The 25,937-nt window shown below is 34.5% G+C and overlaps 1 protein-coding gene across 2 annotated transcripts in view; it reads left to right on the forward strand.

Annotated features, from left to right (window-relative positions):
* Window positions 1-25,937, forward strand: part of KYNU (kynureninase) — a 110,717-nt gene that overhangs the window by 49,987 nt on the left and 34,793 nt on the right. For both annotated transcript variants that reach the window (XM_042952391.1, XM_042952392.1), the window contains exons 9-10: window positions 13,522-13,620; window positions 14,405-14,478. In XM_042952391.1, the coding sequence (XP_042808325.1) occupies window positions 13,522-13,620; window positions 14,405-14,478 (173 nt within the window). The remainder of the gene's footprint in view (window positions 1-13,521; window positions 13,621-14,404; window positions 14,479-25,937) is intronic.

Here is a 25,937-nt window from a genome sequence, read left to right on the forward strand (position 1 = left end):
ATTTTTTTTTTTTAATCTTATTTACTCTTTCCTCTTCCATCCCTTCCTAATTTTTCATTTTTTGCTTCCTTTCTTTTATTTCTTTCTTACTTTATTTTCTACCTCATTTCACAAAGCATTTGAAAATGATTCACAGGAAACTGATTAGGCAACATAATGAAATATAAAGAGAGAGAATAAAGGGAGAATCTCTGGATCATCTGGAGAAATGAATGGACTCCCCATAAATTGTAATTTCTTAATTTGGATTAGGATAAAAAAAAGGTAACAAATAGAGGTTATTTTCAATGGAAATTCTTGGTATATTAGGTAGACTGGGTCTTGATAACAAATAAATAAAGCCATAAATGCTTTCACTGTGATAGATGTCCTTTTATTGTCATGCAGCGGCCAGGAATTCACTTTCTCTCATGAAGTGATCCAGGTTTCCAATGACTCAAGTTTGTGTCTGAAGTGGTAGCTTGAAAAGAGCATGAGTAAAGAAATTTTTAACTTTTATGGTCTTATAGTAGAGACTTGTATACCCTGGAGCCTCCGTCTGGATTCAGCCAAATGAATGGTATAAAAGGATGCGAATGGAGCATACGAACTTCTTAAAAGCACTAACCATGACAAAATTTATTTCCACTTACATTACATTGGCTAGCACATGGACATTTCTGGGAAATGAGCTATATTTGTGCACTCAAGAATAAGAGCTATTAGTTTTGCCACACCTGGAACTCGGGTGTTTTGTCTTGCTGATGGAGTAGGATACTTATTCTGAGGTGCAGGGTAGCATTTGCATTAATAAAAAGTTTAGATAGTGGAGACAGAGTCAGACCTGGTCTTGCATTTATGTCTCTCCCTTACTTTCTATCATAGTTTGGCTGTCTAAATGAACTTATCAATGTCACTTCACTTCTCCATTAATAACTGGGGAAGGTAAGAATGCCCGTTTCCCAAGAGAATTAAACAAATTACTATTCTCACAACACTTAGTATTTAGTGCTTAGTAAGTACTCAAGTAAATGTTAGCAATTACCAATATATGAGAAAAGTCATATTGGAATATCCAATCTACCAGAAAAAGAAATAATGGATCCTTAGACAGAAAGTGAAATATTCAGAATTTTAAACTAAAGACTCTCACTGGACACTTCCATACTGGAATACAAAACAGTAATCTAAACAACATGGCTAAGACTCAAGAGATTAGATTGAAATTTTATAAGGTTAGGTAATGAATAATAGAAATTGTAATAATTGTATCCCTAAAAAAACTCAATGCTAACTGGTTATACTCCACCTTCTCTCTTCCATGCCATATAAAATGGCCTACAACATACTGGAACTCATGGTGCTGGGCAGACAGTGGGTGCCAATAAATATTTGTTCAATCAATGAATGATTGATCCCCTTATTTATCACATTTTTACACTATATTTCACTATACTTCTATGCATTCTAGCATGTTAGTTTTCTTTTAGCCTACTGAAAATTGAAATGCAAATGATGGCTAAAAAAACTAAATCTTGCAAACCTGCACTTTAATTTATTAGCTTCTACCTTGTCCTGTGTCACTTTCCACTGAGGATGAGTACAAACATCTCTTAGACCTAATCATAAGCTGCTTAAATTATTAATAAATAATAATCACTAGTAGAGCCCAAACAATTTGAATAAAAAGGAATTAATTTTGGATCTAGAATAATGTAAGACATAAGCCGGAATATAAGTGAAAACACCATTCCTAAGAAGAAAGACATAGTTTAGCTTTAACATCACTTAGTAAAATCTGAAACATCTAAACAACACACATATAAATGATCACCTCTTCAAACTATCCATTTATCTTTAAGGAAGGGCTAAATTCTTTTTTTTTTTTAATTTTTTTTTAACGTTTATTTATTTTTGAGACAGAGAGAGACAGAGCATGAACGGGGGAGGGTCAGAGAGAGAGGGAGACACAGAATCTGAAACAGGCTCCAGGCTCTGAGCACAGAGCCCGACGTGGGGCTTGAACTCATGGACTGCGAGATCATGACCTGAGCCGAAGTCGGCCGCCCAACCGACTGAGCCACCCAGGCGCCCCAGGAAGGGCTAAATTCTTATTAAAAACAATTATCAGGAGACAAATGATTGACCAAGCCTCAAAATTCTACAGAAAGCTTGGCTGAGATGCTTCTATTATTAGAGATCGGGCATCAACTCTGTAAAGGACAATTATGATAGAATAATATCAACAATACTTGCATGGGATTTGAGCAATGGATCAGCTAGGAAAAATTAGTACAAAATATGTTTGTATATATAACTATAATATAAATTGGCATGTTGTATGAATTTTTATGCATAAAAATTAACCTTTTCCAAAACAGTTTAATATTAGAATGTTAAATATTAATTAATCTTTACTAGAAATGGTAATGAATACACCTATTCTATTAAAGTCACTGTGAGCTCACCTAATATGATCTTCTCATTAGTGCATAAGGAGAATCATGTCTCTATACTCTCTACAGTAGAATGACATGCATTTGGTTCTTGTATTCATTCTTTTTATCAGTAAATATTTAAGTAGTAACTTATAGTAATGGAGGTCCAAATAGAAACACCTAATTTAGTCTGGAGTGTCAAAGTGATGACCTTCTGGGAGAAGATGAGACCCGAGACAATTCTAGAATTATGGGTAGGAATTAACCAGGTAAAATCCCCTCTAGGTACCTAGTTTTGTGGCAGGGCCATTCCAGACAACTAAAAAAAAAAAAAAAAAAGAGAGAAAAAAGAAAAAAAATTGATTGGATTGCCAGAAAGCAAATACTTTAGTATAATTTGATTGTACAAAAGATTGGACAGTTAGAAAGGGTATGATAAGAAAGGAATCTATAAGACAGACAAAGGTAAAGAAGGGCTTATTGAGCTTTATTATACATCTTGAGCTTCTCCCTGAAGACCCACAGAGAGCCACTGAAAGCTTCTAGACAGTAAAGAAACTAGAATTTGTTTTAATTTTAAAAAGAAATTTCCTGTCTACAGGAATCAGTAGGAATGCGATAAGCATGGACAGAAGTTAAGAGGCAATTGCAGTTGCTTATACAAGAATTTGAAAAATCTCTATCATGATACTGTTCAACACGGGGGTACCAGATACCAGACTTATTTCGTGCTACATGAAATATTTTTCAGATCTCTCATAGAAATCATTTTTATTTAACTTTATTCTCTCAGTCATGTTAAAAACAGGTTTTATATAAATATCAGAAATCAAGCATCTGTACTGAGCTCCTGCTGTTTCACCCAGATTTGGTTCTATTCACAGAATCCAAGGATAAAAGAAAGACGATAGTGTAGATATACACATAGAAATAGAGAAAAGGGGAAAAAGGCCAGAGATGAGATGAAATGTCCCATTAACTAAACATCCATTACTTTGGGAATAATGAAGGATTATTCTACTCAGAAATACATAGTGAACTGTATCTGTAGTCTTAAATTCATCCAGGTTGGATCCTGCAAACAATAAGTCAAAATATATTGATGAGGATCAGGACCCAAGAATCTAAAAATTTTGAGTTCTTTCTAAGAAGTTTTCATCAGAGGTTTTAAGTTTTTCATTAGATGGATTGTGTGAGAAAGACAGATTAATTCTCAAAAAAAAGGGAGTATTTTGGGTTCAAGACATTATTTTAGAATTACAGATCTGAGAAAAAGCAAGCCTCCTCATTGCCAATCAGGATTGTTGCCTCTGTGGCCACTCCCATCAAAGCCATGGTAGATAACTATTTCTCTGGATCTAGCTTTATTCAAACATTTTGCTCCCCCCCCCCCCCAACTCCAAATGAGATATTACACTTAGGGTTTTGTTTTTTATTTTTTGTAGATGATATGCATTTTATAAAATACTTCAGTTGTCTAAAACCTAGGCTATTTTCTCCAATATCCCATTGTTCATACCACTTGATTAATCAAAGGAAGAGTAATGTAAGTCTTTGTTAAACTGGAAAATGGAAGTGTTTCAACATGAAATATATACACTAGTTCTAATTTATTCACTGACCACTGTAAGAATGGAAAGGCAATTTTGTGCCTCACAGCAAGGAAAGTGCAATTTCAAAATACCTCTAAGCAGAAAAAGAAAAAAAAGTCCCCAACAAAATATGAGAGATTTCCCTTAATGTCCTCTTCACTGTTCCCTCCTTTAATCACTTAAATTATTTATGCAAACAAGATTAAAAATATCTAGCCTCAGGGCCCCTGGGTGGCTCAGTCGGTTGAGTGTCCGACTTCGGCTCAGGTCATGATCTCACAGTTTGTGGGTTTGAACCCTGAGTCCGGCCCTGTGCTGGCAGCTCAGAGCCTGGAGCCTGCTTTGGATTATGTGTCTCCCTCTTTCTCTGCCCCACTCCTGCTCACACTCTGTCTCTGTCTCTCTCAAGAGTAAATAAACATTAAAAAATAAAATAAAATAAAAAAAAGAATATCAAACCTCAGCTGAGTGAAGACAAAATATTCATTTTCTTAGCAAATAATCTATCTTAAGTAAGGTGGTGAACAAAGAATATTACTATCATATTGTCCGTAAAAATAAGCTTCAAGGGAAGAAATTAAGGATGATATCTTCAAGAATTATCCTATTGACTCCTCTGAAATATTATCAAGTTCAGTAGGTAAGTAAATTTACATATATAAGTAAATCTAGTTGAGAAATTTGCCATGTAAATTGACATAGCAATCACTGGAAAATACCTTATGAAAAATCGTATTTTCATTTCACATCTAAATGGGGCTCTAATATAGGTATTATTACCTTGTGATGGATAAATTAAAGAGTTGCTTCAAATCCACTTTGTAACAGGATGGGTAGATAAAGAGAAAAGTAAATGTTAAAAGTCACCATGCCTTTGAAAAGACAACTGCCAGTGTTTGGGAATGCTGTGATTAGATCCATGTGTCTGATAGATCTGTATATCTATTAGATGCCCTGCCTCATGTTTGTCCCACATGATGACCACCACACTTCTGCCATTTGTGGAAAAAAATCCAAATCACTTGAGCCTTTTATGATTTTGCATATACCTAAATTATCAATATCACATTTGCCTCTGTTCTCCTTCATGTAACTTTTTTCAGCTAAACCAAATGTTTCATAGGTTTCTTGCCCAGTTGTCATACTTTCTGTTTCCATGCCTTTATTCTTAGCTTTTCCTCCTGTTAGAATTCCCACATGTGAATTCTGTTCTTCCAGCTTAACCACTACTTGCTTTACAGGTTACAACCTGTCCTAAAGATTTGTGTTGTTTAGCCTTTATACATGCATTCATGGTATATCTATTTTTTCAATGTTTATTTATTTTTGAGAGAGAGAGAGACAGACTGTGAGTAGGGAAGGGGCAGAGAGAGAGGGAGACACAGAATCCGAAGCAAGCTCCAACTTCTGAGCTGTCAGCACAGAGCCCTATGTGGGTCTTGAACCCATGAACCGTGAAGTCATGACCTGGGCTGAAGTCAGACACTTACCTGACTGAGCCACCCAGGTGCCCCACAAACATGGTATATTTAAAAAAAAAAATCATCACATGTTAACAATAAAAAGTCAAGAGGTTTTATATAAAAATTCCTAGTTTCAAATATCTCCTGAGAAATAAGAAGGTTGGCAATACTGGATCATCATTTGTGTAGAATAAGTGGCAAGGCTGGGTAATAGCTCTGCCCATTAAATGGGATTTGAGCTCTTCAGCACAACTCTTATCTGTAGCTATTGACCCTGGCACTGAAGCCGTGACAGCTGGCATATGTATTTATGCTTATATTACAAGAAAGGGTAAAGTGAAATATTTCTTATAGGCCCAACTCATATACTTCTTGACTACCTCCTATAGAAAAATGAGTGTGGAATCCTTTACCTCCATCATCAAAATTTTCTTGCTTCCCTGTGTCAGGCTAAATCTGTCTTTATATTGTATTTTCATAGCATGATGGAAAATGTATTATTGACCACCTTTTGCACTATCTTGTAATTATTTCTATGCTTATCTTAAGTCTCAAATTTAGGAAGCTTATGTCAGCAGAGTGTTCAATGACTGATTGAAAGTGGACCCTATAAACTTCACAGACACATGCTAGTGCTTTGCACATAATCTCTTATCTTTCTTTAAATACATACCTGTTTGGCCAGTGGATGAATAAGTGTGTACACATCAGCAAGGATGGATCAAGCTAATTTTATGGATCACATGCTGTTTAAAGCACAACTGTGCCCCCATTTAAGTAGAATCAGAAAATTTGGAAGAATTATTTATAATGGGTAACTATTCTAAAAATCAAAACATGTTTTGTAAATTTTGAGCTCTTTTTCAAATTCCATTTCTATTCTTTGACACACTTAGGACATGCAGACTGCTCCATTAACTCATTAAATATTAAATGAACTAAATTAAGCTTGAAAAATTACCTTGAGCTATTTTTCTCATCTTGGGTATCTGAAATAAATCAAACAAACTATTTTGTGTGAGGTCCTTGCCAGCTGGAGAAAGACTCTAAAAGAGAACACTGCCACTCAATTTGTTTTATTTTTTTCCCTTCAGTTTTATACTTACTTCCAACAATATATAGAGACAACAATCACTGCTTTTTTTCTGGTAAAAGAAATAGCAGAAATTTACTCTTGAAAGCACACTCTTTGTTGGAGTAAGACATTTTTACCTGCAAATTACACAACACTTAGGAGTCTCAAGATTTTTTTTTTTTGCCTTTTCTGTCTCCTAAATCCCTTTTTCTCTCCATAAGCTGTTGGCTCTGTCTCATACCTTCTTAACTGACACATTTCTTTTAAATTTTAGTAGCAAATTGACTCCATGCTCCCCACCTCTGACTACTCATCTATGGATTTGTCAGTGTCATCAATATGTACTTTAAGCAAGTCCAACTAAAAGGATTAATTTAAGTTTCTACAATAGCAATTTATACAAATGTGAATAATAGGCACTGTTGAGGAGAAAATTTTCCTCTACCCTCAAAGATTGTTCTGGCTGGTCTAACAAGTTGACATGAGACAGGTTAGCAGGAGAAAATAAAATTTGATTTTGTACATATGAGAACCCTATATACATAAGCGATTCAAAGATAGAAAAGTAAACCGAGGTATATATCCCATCCACAGCTAAGGAATTGGATAGAGGCCTGGAGTTCAATGGGGAGGTGGGCAATTCACCCGGCAACAGGAAGAACAGATGTTTGGTATTTAAATGTCTGAACTGCCACAGAGTTGGGCCATTCAGATAAAATTTATCTCTGTTAATAACTCTTATTCTGAGAAAAACTAATTTAGATTCTCTTAGGTAGTAACTAGGGTAAATATTTCTCTTAAGTTTGCAGAGTCTTGATTGCCTTCAGCTCAAAATATTCCACATGCCAAAGTGGCACATTTTGGGAACACTTGCTCTAAACTCTTTCATAGTAGAATAAATGAAAAGAAATTGGAGAACATAATAAACTCAGGCTGGATGAAAGACTTTCAGAATAAAAATTGACTCTGAAATGAGATACTAACAGAGATGATAGAGGCACCTTTTACAGAGATCTTTATTGAGTATTATAATTATTATTATTATTTAGCATCTGTGTATGCTTTTGAATCATAGGACTTGAATCCATTTTGGATAATTAAGTGCTTCAAGACTATGGCAGACGGGCACTTGAGCGGCTTAGTTGGTTAAGCATCCAACTCTTGATTTAGGCTCAGGTCATGATCTCACAGCTCATGAGTTTGAGTCCCATGTCAAGCTCTGCGCTGACACTGTGGAACCTGCCTGCAGTTCTCTCTGTCTCTTTCTGTCTCTTTCTGTCTCTCTCAAAATAAATAAATAAACTTAAAAAAAATAAAAGACTATGGCAAGAAGACTTACTAGCTTTCATCTTCTTCCCCTTCATTCCTACCTTCCTCCAATACTATCCAATTACTCCCTAATTATGAACTTCTTTGGAGAATCCCAAGATCAGAGATAACTGGTTAACCTATTACTGTTAATCCACCATTTGTTTTTACCATCTATATAGAGTTTGAAAAGATATAGGTCTGAATAAATTGCTATGACATAAAATTGCCACAAGAACAAAGGGCGTCAAATAATATTGTTTTAAAATTTAGTATCAGTTTAGAGAACATCTACTGACAATTGTATGACTTTTTATTCATTTACTTATTCAACAATTATTTAAGTTCATGCATATTGTGTAAAAGTAGAAGACAATATGATTGGAAATTTACTGCAAGAGAGCTATGCAAACAGGGCTGTCAGATGGGATAGAAGAGAGAGTGTGGCAAAATAATCTTTCACAGAGGTTACCTTGCCATCAAAACCTGAGCTACCCATGCAAAGTGAGACAGAGAAAGGTTTTTGCAAATAGAGGGAGGTAGGTAAAGGGCACAGGAGACATGAAGACTGAACCAGATGACAAAGGTCTTTAAAAGCCATACCGAGCAAAGTGAGTTATATTCTGAAATATAACTTTGAAGCGTCACAGGGAATCTTGCACTCAAAACTGTGATTTAGCAAGCTTAATGCATGTGGCTGTGTCAATATCAGTGTGAGCTCTTTGGATAATTTTATAGAAATCTGTTGAAAAATATTTTATTTTTATTTAAAAAATTGCATTAAGTAGGCACTCAAATGAGCAGTTTCTGTTTTCACCTATTCATATTGTTTTTCTACCTACTCTTAAGAGGTAAAATACGAAAATATTAACTGGATGAGTATGGTGAGGGTTTGGAGAACTATGTGTTTTTTCTTTATTTTTAAGATGCTGCCATCTAGTGAAACTTTTGAAAGATCACTTTTTGGTGGTCTCATTAAAGTTTGTATCTTCTGGTCCTTTCCTCAAAACAGTTACATGTTAATAATTTATGTTTCTGCCATCCATGGGGAAAGAATTGTACATACATTAAAACATATTGTAAGAGCCTCAAGTGATTTTTTAATGTGGTACCACAGATGTGACTACAGGGCTTTTAATAATGGGATATGGTAGGTGAAGTTTCATTGTTTCTTCATTGTGACATTCTTTATAAATAATTGATAATAAAATAAAAATGCTGCCTTTCCTGTTTCTTAAGTTTTTGAAGAAAAGTTGAGTTTTAAAAAAATATCTATAAAAAACTGAGTTGTAAATACTGTTTCACAAAAAAAGAAAAAAAAAACCTGGTTTTAATTAGAAATGTTGGCAAGAAAAAAGAGGATGTCAAGTTCAGACCTTTTTTTTTTTCTAAATTTAATTTCAATATTAAAATGTATCTTAAAATACAAACAAAAAAATCTGTGTGTGTGCGTGTGTGTGTGTGTGTGCTGAATTTAAACATTAGTCTGCAAACCCAGATTTTGACCATCTTTAAATCTTGATAGAGATTAATTGTGTTTCTTTTCTATCATTCTCTACATTTATGACATGAATTGCCTGTTTTTTTTTCTGAGAGAAACAAAGTACAAATCCATCCCCTCCCCCACAACAAAACAAAACAAAACAAAATCAGATATATAATACTGGTAAAAAACTTTTTCTTCTATGAGATACCAGTTCTGGCCACTTTATAGTGAGTAAAGTTTCTAATTGACTCTTCAATATATTGAGTTTTCTTTATGAAACTAATTCTATATGTTAGGGGTCAGCAAATCTTTTCTTTAATGGGCAAGATAGTAAATATTTGAGATTTGTGACCCATATGGTCTCTGTTGAAACCACTCAATTCTGCTTGCAAAAGTAGTCATAGAAAAATTTAAACACTGAGGGGCGCCTGGGTGGCTCAGTTGATTAAGTATCTGACTTTGGCTCAAGTCACCATCTCATTGTTTGTGAGTTTGAGCCTCGTGTCAGGCTCTGTGCTCACAGGTCAGAACCTGGAGCCTACTTTGAATTTTGTGTCTCCTTCTCTCTCTGCTCCTCCCCAACTCACGCTGTCTCTCTCAAAAATAAATAAACATTTAAAATAATAAAAAAATAAATGAATAAACAAATGAAACTAATTGTGTTCAAATACAAGGTTACCTTCAAAAACAGGTCATAGTTTGCATCCCTCTGTTCAGGGAAAGTACCTGTAATAGCAGTTTGAGGTTATTCTTTTTTTTAAAAAAAAAATAATTTATTTTGAGAAAGAGAGAGACCAGAAGAGGGGCAGAAAGAAAGGGACAGAGAGAGTCGCAAGCAGGTTCTGCACTGTCAACAGGGAGCCAGACGCAGGACTCATTCTCATGAACTGTGGTATCATGACCTCAGCTGAAACCAAGAGTCAGACGCTTAACTGACTGAGCCACCCAGGCTCCTGAACATTAGTTATTTTTAAAAGGTGTTAGAAAAATCTAAAATTGGCCCCTCTGAAATTATTTACTGCAATAATTTCTATAGATAGATGTGTTTCTTCAAAGTTGCAGGAAATCTAAAGTTTTGAAAACATAATTATTATATGCACTTAGTAAGCTAAAAATAGAAAAACTCACAGGTAAAACATTTTTGCAAAGTGAACTATTACCCCCATTTAATGATCAGGGATTTTTTTTTTAAATTCATGTTTATGTACAAAATTGTCTTAATGTGGAAAGAATCACTATATTCTCAAAGTAAAACTTTTAACATTTTGATTTATAGGAAGTTAAAGGTTTTGATGTTAAGCCATTAAAATGAACTTATTGTTTGGGTACAATCTGGGTAATATAATTCATTGCTTCAGATTTTCCTTCTGGGAACTCAGTAGAAACGGAGGGTTAGTTTCTAAAACAGTGAATTCTGCTAGGCAGACATACAGAACACTTGGACCATGTAAACAAGTAAACAAGGCAAAGTCAAATAGTAAGAGGCTATTAGGGTCTCAAGTAAATGTATATGGAGACACAGTGTTGAGTCATAAAAACAGCATCATTTTTATTGGTCATCTTTGTGTCAACTGATCTAGGCATTACTTAGTCATAGAGATCCTGCTAAGTCTCAACTGAACTCACTCATGCATCTCTTGGCCTACTAAGGAGAGGTGGGGAGAGCAGCTGATCCAAGCTGAGCTCAGGTGAGGAAGACTCTGAGCCAGCAGGTTGGCTAAGCAGGTCCTTGTTACAGAGATGGCAGAGAACAAGAGAAAACAAGCCTAATCTAATCACTCTAGTGCTTTGGACTCTCCTTGTATTACATGTGCTAACATTCCATTGGTCAAAATATGTAACTTGTCTAATCCCAGTGCAGAGAATCACATTCTGCCCACAGTGAGAAGAACTGAAAAATTACATGGCAAAGAAGATGGATACAAGGATGGACAAAGAATGAAAGCCATTAAGGCAATTTATCATATCATATATATACTTGAATTAATTAAATTAAATGTGGGCATGATGTGGGATTCAGTGACAAACTGAAAACTACTATTAACTCCATCAGGTTAGAGGATATACTAAAGCAGAGGTTCTCAAACTTTAAAAAAATTTTAAATGTTTATTTTTGAGAGAGAGAGAGAGAGAGAGCAAGCATGCAAGCAGAGGTGGAGGGGCAGAGAAAGAGGGAGACACAGAATCTGAAGCAGGCTCCAAGCTCCAAGCTGTTAACACAGAGCCTGATGCAGAGCTTGAACTCACAAACCAGGAGATCATGACCTGAGCCGAAATCAAGAGTCAGACACTCAACAGACTGAGCCACCCAGGTGCCTCTCAAACTTTTTAGTAATGCGCACATTTTACACTCTTAAAAACCATTGAAGACCTCAAAGAGGTTTTGATATTGTGTTTATATCTATATTTACTATATTTTAATTAAATACATTTATTCATTCATTTGTTTTAGAGTAATAATAACAAATAGATTACATATATTTTTTTTAATTTTTTTTATTTTAGAGAGAGAGAGAGAGAACATGAGAGGGGGAGAGGGGCAGAGGCAGAGAGAGAGAGAGAGAGAGAGTGAATTCTAAGCATCTCTCCATGCTGAGCATGGATCCTGACATGGGACCTGATCTCACGACCCTGGGATCATGACATGAGCCAAGTCAAGAGTCAGTTGCTTGATGGACTAGAGCCACCCTGGTATCCCAAACACATTATATTAACATAAATAATATGCCATTAGGGAAACAAAACTATGTTTTCTAAAACAAAATAAGAATGTTGTACACTTGGCAAATCTCTTTAATTTGGCTTAATAGAAGACAGCTAGTTTTTTATATCTGCTTCTGCATTCAATCTCTTGCTTTTTTTCCTTCATGAAGCATATTAAGAAAATCAGTCCTCATGCAGATAGATAGTTGGAAAAAGCAAAAGTATTTTAATAGTCTTTTCTCAGTTAGTTATGACTATTCTTTGATACTGTACCAGAATTTGACAAGTTGTGGTATGCAATGTGAAACCAAATTACTAACTTTCTCTGCTTTGTTACATTAAAATCCATTGTATGGTTTTGTACTTTGAAGAGGTCTTTATCCATGCTTGATATGTAATATCAAACATTGGTTGTTTGAAAAATATTGGTTCATATTTTCCAAACACCTACGTATTTCATTATATATTATTTTAAAAAGCACATGTTACTACTAAACTCGTTAGAAATATCTTAAATATTGGGAAGTGGTCATATTCATAGAAGTGGATACAAGTTTTCAAAATCCTAATTTCTCTTAGAAACTTTTTTCATTGGCAGCAAATACTATGACTTGTTTTCCTTGATTTGACACTCATTTCATTCATTTCCAAAAGAATGTCTATCAAATGCCCAAGTATGAATTACTGTTGTTTGTCTCTCAGTTGCTTTTTCATTAAAAAAAATTGTTCTCTGTGGAGTAAAGGTGGCTAGTTCAGCTTGCAACTCAAATAATTGCATAAGTGCATTACTTTGAGGTAACCCTCTTACTTCAGAATGTGGTCAAATGTTTTATGCATACTTCTCATGTTAAACCCTAAAAATATGAGAACTAAGGCATTGAGATTTAAAATAACTTTATCATTTTTACAGATGTCTCAAGGAGTTTTTTTAATGTTTATTTATTTATTTTGAGAGAGAGAGCATGAGCAGGGGAGGGGCAGAGAGAGAGAGGGAGAGCCTGACACGGGGCTCCATCTCAAGATTGAAAAATCACAACCTGAGCCTCAAGAGTCAGACACTTTACCAACTAAGCCATCTAGGCATCCCTTTCAAGGAGATTTTTAAGCAAAATTATCTTCTTATTTCCCCCTGCAACTAAATGGTTTCAACATGCAGTGACTGCTAATATAATCTGGTGCCACTACCTTGATTGTGTTAACATGCCAGCAATTTTCCCATAACTGTTTTTAAAGTATCATTGCAAATGTCAACACAGTGAAGAAGGCAAAAATGTCTTCATATTTTGAAAACAATTTTGACCTAGAAGGATCTTGGGAATGCCCAGTGTTTTGTGGTTTACATGTTGTGAACCACTGTACCAAAGGATAAACCATATTTATAGTACAGCAGTTTGTCAAAGATTTTTTTAGAGATATTTGTACTTATTATTTCTAATCATTAAGCAAATTCAAAACTTGTTATTATGTTCTTCCCCAGGGTTGTTTTGTTGGCTTTGATCTAGCACATGCAGTTGGAAATGTTGAACTCCGCTTACATGACTGGGGGGTTGATTTTGCCTGCTGGTGCTCCTACAAGGTACAAATTAGTTAATATGTTCATATCCTTTTATTACACATTGATTGTTATCTAAATGAACAACTGGATTGGTGGCCAGTTTTAACTATTTGATTTACTTTACTCCATTTCTTTTGTTACTGTTTTTTTCTGACTTTAGTTAATTATAAAGTCATATGATAGAATAGTATAATAAATAATTAAAATTGGGTATTTCCATCCACTATAGAGTACTAATTCCTTTAATTGCCTGGCTACTATGGAAAAATCATGAGATTTTAGGAAAAAAGCTCCACCCTTAGAACTTAATTCAAATTGATTAGGTTCTTAGGTTTTGGTGATATGCTGTGTCATTTCTACATACATAAAGATAATTCTTATGGAATCAACTTGATATTGATATTTGAAGACAATTTCATTGACAGGGATTATGGAAATGAAACTAATTTTATTTTAATGTAGGTGTTTTAAAAATAGATGCTTTATTATTATGGAAATATTTTTGTAACAAAATAATTGAAATGAATAGGGTTTAAAATTAGATAGACTTCATTGGAACTGTTACCTATTTAGTTGATGCAAAATTTGGCCAAAAATGTAATAGGTATTTAGTCTCAATTAATAATGCTTATGTTTATTATTTTTTTTCTTTGAGTTAGGTAATGTAAAATTATGTTTTATTATAAAAGCTCAAAAATCACACATTTTGAGCTGGTCAAAAGTTGGTTTCATAACAAAAAAGTCAAGTGATTTTATTGTTCATTTTTATCATATGCTCATACATTTTAATTTCTTTTCTATCCAGTATTTAAACTCAGGAGCGGGAGGTCTTGCTGGTGCCTTTGTCCATGAAAAACATGCTCATACAATTAAACCTGCGTGAGTACCATCTTCAGACTCTTCTCTGGTGATGAATAAATTAATTTGCATTAATGATATGCTAAATTTACATGAGCTCTTTAAGGTGCTATCCAATAAGAATCTGGATTGATTATGATTATATTACCACTCTATTAACAATGATGCACTTTATTAGAAATAAATGCTTTTTGAAGAGTTCAGTTGGTTGAACATGAATCACAAAAGGGGAAGCTCAATGCTAAAAATGAGTCACTGTAATCATGTAGAGCAGATGGTTTAATGCAAAGAGATGACTTATTTTTTTTCAAAATTAGACTTCAGAAATTTCAGATTCCTCACATTGATGAATAAATCAAAGGCAACCAGAGCTGTGCCTAATAGAGCCTTAAATGTGGTATGTTATTATTAAAATTACATCTACCTTTAAAGCTAGAAACATTATATGATGGTTTTGTAAGGATTATCTTCTGTCCTAAAAGATTTTATAATCCATGAAAACTGAAGAAGCTGAACACTGAACAACACAGACTGCATAAAAAGCAATACTTTTCTACTTTATATAACTTTCTCATTTTTTAGAGCAAGTATAAATGCAAATGTGATACATTAACAAATTTATACATTTTTATTTGACTAGGGAACTTGTAAGTTTGTTTTTATCTGTATGGAGATAAAGAAATAATACTCTGAAAAAACTCCTTTCAGAGTTTTGTATCAAAGTATGTGTGATGAGGAGACTGTCTAGACTCATAATAGGTAATATAATAATGTTTGATTAGTTTTCTGAATCCTCTCAGCCACTAGCTGAGTGGTGTAATCTTTACAAGAATTGAAGCTGAATTAGTAATAAAACTTGGAGCACCTCACATTTCTGAGGTTCTATGCATATAAATCCAAGAAATTTAAGATGATTTTCTACAGTTCATTTAATCGTGTCTAAAATTTCTTCAAGATTTTAAAGTTTTAAAATTAAATAGAGCATTTTCTTTAGACAGGTATTTTGTCAGGCAGATGTCTTCCCCAAATATATTGTCAGTATATTAGATTTCTCCCCATGTCCCAAATTCTCTGAAAAGAATATAAAGCATTATTATGTTACAGGAATACTATGCATATTTTAAATGGTCTCTTTTTCATTTTTAGCAAAACCCATTGATAGTGTTTTACCTAACGTAATTGGTTTCCCTGTAGACAGTATATAAGATACTGCTTGCTTTTGTGTGGAGACTCACTACTCTGATCATTTCCCACTCTCCACTTATTTAAATTGTAATAGAGGATCTGGTGTATCATACCAATCCAAAGACAAGCTGGTGGGATGGTGAGGGATATGTTAAGTAATCTACACAAATTTTCAAGAATTTAAGCGTTAGCAGCTAAGCTCTGATCTTACAGCATATGTCTGTTGCACTTGAAATTTCTTTTGTCACTATTTGTCCTTCATGGATGAGAAACAGGAGGGGGTGAAGCCGCCATAGTGTACTCACATGCACTTCGTCTTATAGAATCCCATCATCCTCTAGACCACTCTAATTGTTACATCTTTGGTCCCAGGAGAAAGACTGTATAGACAGGCCACATTCACATTCCAGCACGATCACTCTCTGGTCCATAACCTAAAGAGTGTTCCTTGACCTCTCAGTGTTCTAGTCTCTACATAAAGATAATATCAGCATCTACCTCATAAGCAATGATTCTGAGAATAAAATGGGACGGTGCATGTAAAGCACTAGGCACAATTGTGAAAGAATTACATGTTGTCCATACATCTAGGCTAAATACTTTGTCGCTTCACTGTGAAGTTGTATGTCACCTCTTAGACTTCTGACTAGCAGAGATCATTTCTCTCAAATAGAAAACATAACCTCAGAGGCTGTGGCTTGTAATTTGTAGAACATGACACAGTTTTGTGTCTGTTACCAAGTTCGTTTCAGCAGGCCTTTGGAAAGCTGTGTAAGTAAGTTTCCATTCCTTGAATGCTCTTTTACAGGCCTTACATTCCTTACCATCTGACTGGTTCCTCGCTAATTAATGAGTTGAATGAGATCTTTATTGATCTTCACTTCATACTTATAGGAGAGACATGCTTTTAACATTTTGAAAATTATATGTTATTATCTCTTGTGGCATTTTAACCATCCGGCTTTGGTCTCCAAAGACTCAAATCAGGCTTGACTCATGAAGCCCTCTTTACAGGAAACCCTGTTTGTTGTTGTTTGTTTGTTTGTTGTTAAAGCTTCTTTTTACATCATGTCAGAATGACTAATTCCAACGGTGCCAACTTCCACCCAATAGTGGAATGTAACAGCTATTGATGTAGCAAACGTTGGGAAGTAAACTCTGTTGCTTTTTTAAAGGGTGACATCTAGTGGCTAAGCGTGTTATTTCAAACAAGTAGTATACAAGTGATATTTTCTTTTATGTCATTTATTCTTTCTTAAGAATTTTTAAAGTATATATATTTAAATTGGTTTTTCTTGTACTATTTGACTGTATTTATAGTGTTATACTTGTGTAGTCAAAACCTTCAAAAAAAAAAAGTAAAACAGGATGAAGGTCAGAGTTAAATTAGGGGCATTCTAAGTGTGTGGTTAAACAGAATGCATAAATGTTCATCAAGGGTGGGAAAAAGGGCATTATGGGAGTGACTGACCCACCTGGTGTAGACAGTGGATACCAGAATGTGTAACCCTGAATTCTAAAGTTTAATATTCAGTATATAACTTTGAAATATATTTTATATGTTTCCATTAGCAACTGGTAAATTACATCTGTACCAAGAAGTTGCACTTCTTTTTTTTTTTGTTTAAATAGGCATTTTGGCCATTTTTCAGAACATATAACCTAAGACTTTTTCCAAAAACCTTTTGCCAATAAAGAGAAAGAGTACAGACTATCGTCAATCCACTGCATTAAGCATCATAACTCAAGCCGTTATTCTCAAGTAAAACTTGACCTTGTCCTAGTTTATCATCACCTTTTCTCATTCCAGTGTCATATTCTAAACTTTGTCTATAGCTAAGAATTATTCTAAATTAAAACTGGTTTTGAGTAAATGCCATCTTGTTTTTTTTTCCTTCAAGGATGACTTCAACTCATTCTATAAAATTAATAATTATTGCTCTGAGATATAAAGGGAAATACTTTTAGCTATAAGAATTTGAAGATCAGAAATGCATCACTAAAAAAGGACTTAAATACATTGAATTTTTTTAACTTTATAAATGTTGACTTTTTGGTACACTTTAGATCAGTAATTAACGTTTTGATTTTATGGGATTCAAAAATATCTGAAGCTCATAAAATGATTCTTCTGTAGGAGGCCATAGACTGCAATTCAACACCCCCAGCCACACATACATACACATATATATGTGCATGTGTATATATATATATATTTTTTTTTTTTTTTGAGAAAGAGAGTCTAGCATGAAAACAGAACAAGCCTGGATCATATGAGCTCTTTTTCTTTTAAATGTGTTTTTATTTATTTTGAGAGAGAGAGGAAGGAGAGAGAACGATATGGGGAGGGCAGAGACAGAGGGAAAGAGAGAATCCTAAGCAGGCTCTGCACAGATGCTTAACTGACTAAGCCACCCAGGAGCCCCATATTAAGATTCCTTCTGCCACTTGCTTTTTTACCCCATCCAGTAAGACCATTCATACTAGAAAATTGCTGTTCCTCACTTTCCATAATAAAGCTTTATTATTTCCATAATAAAGGACATAATAAAGCTCCAAATGCTCCAATGTATTAGATTTATTGAAATGTTCATTTCCCTTAGGTTTTTTAAGTTTTTTGAGTGACAAAGAATGAGACCTACTGATAATTTTGATGAAAATGCTAGAATTTCAAATCGTGTTAGCACATTCCCATAATCAGCTAGAAGTGTGTGATTGAAGCCTAGAAATAGAGATGACATTTTTAAGGCTTTTTAAAGGGATTGAGTCATCTTCTTTATTATAATAAGTAATTTCCAGGTTAAGAAGAACCAGCTGAAGAGACTGGCCAACTTCAGTGCATGGTTAGGGCAAATTTTAGAACTCAGCAATGTAGGTTATTATTATTTTTATTTGGGAAAATAAAAAAAAAAAAAAAGACAAGCCAAACAATATTCAGGAAAGTCTAAAAAAGGATAAAAAGAGGCATAAAGAAAATTTAGCAAAACGACTTAAGAAAAGCTCATGCCATGCTTGGCCCAACTGTACAATTAATGTTAAATGGGAAGACCATCTAATACACATTTGTTCCAGGGAATGCTGACTTGACACATTGATTCTATATACTTCTCCAGGCAATGCTGGAGAATGCCATCATCTAAAACTTATCTATAATTTAAACCTGGTTTTAGTTTCTTAGTGATCCTTTTGGACTTAGGTATCGTATTCTTGTCTACTACCTGCATAAGTTCTCCTGGTTAAAGTCTAGAGAACGAGGAAGTGTAGGGGACACCAGCAAGGTGTGTAAATTCATAAAACTCCAGGTCCTTTGAAATGCAGTAGGCCAATATCAATAGATTTCTCCGTTTTCAGAGAATCTTAAGTTGAAATGTGACCTCCACTTCCTAGGTCATCTGTTAGCCTGTTTCTCAAGTTCGGTGTTTACTATTAACTTGGATGACTTCTCAGCCACAACTTTTTGACTTCTCAGTTATATTAGATATCCTTCACCATCCCCTTTGTCATTGATGTTTCCCTCCCACAGCCCTAGGCTTCAGGGCGCCATTTTCTCTTGCTTCAGCTCCAATTTATGTGATGACTCTTCTAAATTTTACAAAGTTTACTCTTTCACCTTTTCACTCTCAGTGCCTCAACTTTGGTCCCTGGGTCCAGAAACATCCACGGTCTTGGTTTCAATAATAGACATTTGTAGAGGACACCAATTTGCATTTCCAGCTTTATCACTTGCTTAATTTTTACCCCTTCTTTTAATCTGATTGCAAATTACAAGAGTTTCTGATTACCAAGGCATTATCCCACTTCCCAAAGACACATAGTAATGTTAGAAAGCAAAGATTGCCATAATAGAAAATATTCCCTAATGAACTACTCACAAAATTAGCTTTTACTGAACATCCTTTCCCAATTAGTATTAGCATCTATCTCTACGACTTATAAAATGTCTTGGTCTCTTGCTGGTTATAAAATTTATAACTATCAGGTAACACAATAAAAACATAATGAAAATGGATTGTAAAGTAAAATTTTTCAAGAGATTCAAGATTTCCTGGTGCAAGTGATACTGAAGAATTGCTGAATCACAAAATTATGGGCAGTGAGAATCTGTCAGAGTTAGAACCAATAACAGATGAAGTAGAAGAAATTAGATACGGTACTTCAAAAGCAAATGACTTGAATATCAAGGATTGAAAGGAAATGATGAATGCTTCAAAAATTTTTATAGAAATGATCATTTCTATGGTCATGCTAAAAAAGTTAAATGTAATATGAAAGAGATTGTATTTTTCTATCCCAACATTTTTTAAAATACACCAAAAAAATCAACACTCGATTTATTATTTACTCCTTTTAATAATTAGCACATTATACTTCTAACTTGTTTTATCAAATTTTGTGTACATTTTTATATAATTTTAAACTTTACCTTTTAAAAGCATCTCAATTAAATTTTAAAAACTTCCATTAATTACTATAAAAATATGGTTATTTGTTTAAAATGGATTTTATTTTAAATGACCTTTTCCCAGTATTCCGTTGGTCATCAAATAATGAAGACTTCCATTATGTCCATATTTCTTTCTAATCTCAGGGTGTAAACAGAGTGAAACTTCCATTTTATCTTACTTCAGCAGAAGTATCCTTTTTAAGGTAATCATCTTTGTCATGTAAAGAAAATGATCCTGGGACGCCTGGGTGTCTCAGTCGGTTAAGCATCCGACTTCGGCCCAGGTCATGATCTCATGGCTCCTGAGTTTAAGCCCCAGGTCAGGATCTGTGCTGACAGCTCAGAGCCTGGAGCCTGCTTCGGTTTCTGTGTCTCCCTATCTTCCTGCCCCTCCCCCATTTATGCTCTGTCTCTGTCTCTCTCTCAAAAATAAGTAAACATTAAAAAATTTTATTAAAAAAAAAGAACGATCCTGAGTCAATTAAGAAGACATGAACAAATATAACCAATACATATTTTTGTACAAGTAACTTTCACAGATGAAAATAAATAAGATACTGCCTATGATTTTAACTTATAATCCACTATAGAGATAATATTTTAATAACTGATGGTTGATTTAGATGACAGGTAACGCAAGGTTAGAATATGTGTTTTATATGTTTTATATGTTTATATGTTTTTATGTTTTATAGTTGCTAAGTGAATTCTCAGACCTTGCCATAGGAGCAGTGGATAGATACCTTTAACTCAGGTGCTTTGGAAAAGCTTGGTGGGGAAATTTACAGTTACAAATCCTCTGCTGAATGGAATGCTACATTAACTAAGTGAATAAATTTACTCTTTGTTACTTTGAGAGCTGAAATTGTTGCCTATGAGAAAGATTTCACTTGGTTAGTTTCACACATTTGAGAAAGTATAAAGAAGTAGAAAGAATTACTTAAATGACATTTCTTAAAGGGATATGTCAAGTGATCATTTTCTTTTAATACTTTTCACTCAAACTTTTATGGAACCTGAGTTATTGACTTAACATTTAAAATTCTGCCTATTATCATGAAATTGCTCGTTATGCCTATTCTACAATATTTTAGAAATTATAAACACTGGTGAAATCAAGTTTGCTTCATGCTCACACTTAATTTCAGAGCCAAGCTCATGGAGGACATTAAACTTGTTCTAAGTTTTAGTCCCTAAATCCTCACTGTAAGGAGCCCAAAAGATGGCACATTGATTGAAGAAAACTCATCGATGGAATCATGACATATAACCTATACCTATCTTCATTCGGAAACCATGTTAGATCAGTAACTCTAAAAGGATCCCTTATCTTCTTGGCTTGAAATAATTTTAACTATGCATAATCATCTAGATGATTTTTGTGTGTTGTGAATTTAAGCTGTAACCATAAAAATAACATTTATACTCTGGGGTGTGATCACAATTAGAAATAAGTTCAGTAAATAATCTGATTTTTTCAACTCAGGAGATAAAGTAATCCTGGCTCTTAAAGGGAAGCCAAAATAGTAATTATCAGTATAAAAAGATATATTAAAGCCATTGTTACTTGCAAATCACTACTCTCAGATAATGGTGACATAATCATTAATTTGGGAAAATTGTGGAGTCCTTTGAAATCTCAAAATTTATTTTTTCTTCTAAAGTTGCAGTTAAGTGTCTCTGAAGATATATGAGGTCAGTGAACCTTTCAGACACCAAAAGTAAAACTTGTCAAGGAGCTTCAGCTCTTGTTTTAATTACTTCAAGTTTTGCCCCTAAAGTGACCTTTGGAATCTGCAGGGTAGTTTTATATATATGTATATGAAGAACTAGTGCTAAAACTTTTACTTGTTAGTATTGAGAAAAATCCATGTATCTATTTGGCTCCTTATGATGGCCAAAACAGCCATGGTGCAGGGATACCTGTGTGTGGGCCACACACAGACCCACTGGATCCTGGTGCTTTCAAAAGACTGGTCTGGGCTAACTTCACCAACCACAAGAACATTTGTAATAAAATACATTGTTCAGAACAAAGTTCTGAACTCATGTGATCTGCTTTGTTGTTTTTTTTTTTTTTTCTTTGCATACTTGTTTTTACTCAACTACAAAGGAGAAGATTTGATTGGGTGGAAATGATCTTTTTCTCTAGTGTTGAGGTCTGCCTTGGTCATGACTAGTTCATGTATAGATATTTTGCTTTGGTTCCCATATCAATCTCTGCTCTAATCAGCTTTGGACAAGATTTTAGAAGATTTGGTAGAAGTCATAGAAACTTAGGCTGAAAATGGTCTTTTTTTTTTTAAGGGGCCTGTGATACTTGTGAGAAATCATCTTTACATGTTCAATATGATTGTTTGAATATTGATTATAAATTAATTCTACCTTTCTTGAGTACAAGGACATTGTCTTGTGATATTTCTTTCTTTCATAATCTGCAGTGTCCCAAAAAAATACTTTTTAAAAAATTTTGTTGTTGAATATATGGTTTTCTTTACTCTCAGCATAATAGACAAACCATCCTCTAGCATATGAAAGCATTTCTACTTTGCAAGTTATTCTGAAGGGGGCATGATTTGCAAAATACTGTCAAATTAAATATGCATTTCCATATGCTTCTACAAAGACCAAATATATCCAGGAAAACTAGCTATAGACAACTTAAAAAAATCCTTCATGAGTATTTTAATCAACATTGCAGCAAGTCCTTTAGAAAGTCCTAAATTCAGACATCTCTGTTTTTGTGCTTTTAACATCAATACTACCTCAAAGGATTATAAATCAATATTTCAAAATAATAATATAATTCAAGAAAGCATATATAGAAAATTTTCAAAGGGTTTATTTGTTAACAAAGCTTTCATACCAGGAAAATATTGACTTAGTTCTTTTAAAGACACCATATTATTCTGAAACTTCAGGAAATAATTGTCATTAATCAAAACTCATCATATTAGGAAGTGCTTTTTTATAACTACACTTGTCACACTGTTAGACTCCTGGACATACTCTAACAAACCACCCCTTGAATAAGATTTGAAGATGTAATTGGGGTGCCTGGGTGGCTCAGTTGGTTAAATGTCAGACTTCAGCTCAGGTCATGAACTCTTCCGTTTATGGGTTCGTGCCCTGCGTCGGTCTCTGTGCTGACAGCTCAGAGCCTGGAGCCTGCATGGGATTCTGTGTCTCCCTCTCTGCTTCTGTCCCTCCCCCACTCACACTCGGTCTCTCTGTCTCTCTCAAAAATAAATAAGCATTAAAAATTTTTTTTAAAAAGAAGATTTGAAGATGTAATGAATATGTAACAGAACCAGGTGGAGTACTCTAAACAATATTTATAGGTGAGTAAGCAAATGAGAGGAGGAAAAGGAGTTGAGTTTCGTGATACCTTCTCACACTGTTTTCCAGAGCAGTGTTAAATTGATAGACTTAGAATAGAGCAGAGCAATTGGGAAGAGATGATATATATATATATGTATGTATATATATATATACACATATATATATTTTTTTTTTTAGAAAATAAGATTTGATAGAGATTTTCTTTACTAACTAGGAGTGAGTTGGTAATATCTTACCTGTCCAGGGTCATGGAGATGTCAAGCCTTATCATAGTCCTGCTTGGGGACTATTTGTTGGCATCACGGGATGAATGTACAATGTATAAGCTAATGCAACCTGTTTTGTCAGTTTTCGAGATTTTTTTTGTTTGTCATTGACACTTTTGAATCTTCTGCTGTCACTTGGCCATGATTTTACTTTTCCTGCAAATGTGCTGGTCTCCAACTGCCTAGAATTAGACTCTCCTTGCTTTTTCTCTTTTATTTTTTTTAACTTCTTATTATAGTTTATATCTACTGCTTTCCTTATTCCTATACACTAACTAGTTCCACCTTCTTTATACACTGATATACCGTTATTTCTGGATTCCAATGTCTCCTTAAATGATAGCAATAGTGTTTCTGTTTCCAAGTCTCTCTTCTTACTTTGCAAAGTGGTTTAGCAGAGTTAGTGGGACGCTGTGAGGAATGGCTTAAGAACGGGACTAGGAGTCTTAGGTACCCATGAGACCATGCCCAAATCCTACCAAACATATCTTCCCTGAGGGCAGAGTTTTAGTATGCTCAAACCCTTCCTTGTTTGCATTTGGTCTTTCAAACTGGATTGATTGGCTAGAAGAGACAGTCAGTGGAGGCTGGAAGAAACACTTTGGCTAATGATAGATGAATAGAGCTCGGAACAACTAAAAATGAAGAGCCCAAAAAGTCTATAATTGTTCTTGAAAAGAAGTTTAATATATTCACTGAACACTGTGGAAAAAATTTGACTTCTAGTTGTATAATGTCCTTGTAATACATTTGTAGTCATTGAATAAATATTTAGTGAGCATCATATACATATATATATACATATATATATATATATATACATATATATATATGTATATATATATTCCAGGCAGTTTTTAAAGTGTTTGGATGTATGTACAAACAAAGCAAAAATCCCTGTCCTCAAAGAGTTTGCATTCCAGCCAGAGAAGACAAACTATACATATAATAAGTAGCAAATTATATAATGCATTTGAAGTTGATCAGTCCTATGGACAATTGAAAAAGTAGGACAGGAAAAGGAGATATAAAAATACTGTATGTGGGATCCTTGGCAATGTGCAGTATTTAAAAAGCATTCAGAAAAGCCCACATTGAGAAAATAAGATGTGGATGAAGAAGTGAAGGAGACAGAGGGTGGGCCAAGCAGTTATCTGGTCAAGAAAGTTCCAGGCAGAGGGAATATCTAAACGTAAGACAGGAACGTGTCTTGAATATTTGAGGAATAGTTAGGAGGCTAGCCTGGCTGGAATAGAATGAGCAAACAGGAGATGAGTAGATGAAATTTAGAGAGCTAGAAAGGTCCATAACATGTAGACCCTTAGAAAACTATATAAAGACATGGCATCCATTCCCATTTTGCCAGAAATGCAACATGGCATAGCAATTTTCAAAATGATCCCTCCGGTGGCTTTGTTGGGAATAGACTATAGGAAGGTAAGGATGGTCTTCAGAAGACCTGCTGGGGAACCGTTAGAGAAAGCAGGCAAGAGGTGGTCACAATTGAAAGCAGAGGAGTAGCAGAGGAGGTGATGAGAAATTGTAGGATTAGGGATCTATTATAAAAAATAGGTGGCAGCATTCTGAAAGAGGTCAAGAATAGAAACGTGGATTCCAGTTAAGGAATGTTTGCAATCATACAGAAGTGAGCTGCTCACTATCTAAAATATGGTCACAGATAATAGGATGACAAAAACAGGATAGGGTTAAAAGTTATTAGAAAATTGAATCAATAGGATAGGGAAAAGTTTGGATAGACAGGAAAGATTAATTTGATGTTTGGGCAAAAGAATGCTAAATCATTAATGGAATGTCATGTGGTTATTTCATTTATCAACTGAAAAATATTTCTTGATATCTATTATAGGCAAAGCAGTATGCAGGGCATACGGGATACAGACATGAATGAGCCCCATTGTCCCAATGTGAGCCGAGAAAGGAAAGAGGGAGGTTGGAGAAACCTTTGTTGAGGAGGTGATATTTGAGCTGACTGGAGAAATTCTCCTAACTGGTACTGAGGCTGGAGGGGAACAGGCAGTGGAGGGGTGTTCCAGGCAGGGTGGTTTTACACGCATCCCAGTCAGGGACCAGAATATTGAGGTCCTTGAATTCCAAGTAAGTAATTTTCATCTTTAGCTTAGAAACAGTGGGGAGCCATCGACTGTTTGATTACAAATTCAGGTCTCTTCACCTCTCCAGGTATTGGTTTGCTCAGGGGAAAAATAAATAGTTAGGCCTGGGGG

Source organism: Panthera leo, chromosome C1, assembly GCF_018350215.1.
Source record: "Panthera leo isolate Ple1 chromosome C1, P.leo_Ple1_pat1.1, whole genome shotgun sequence".
NCBI lineage: Eukaryota > Metazoa > Chordata > Mammalia > Carnivora > Felidae > Panthera > Panthera leo.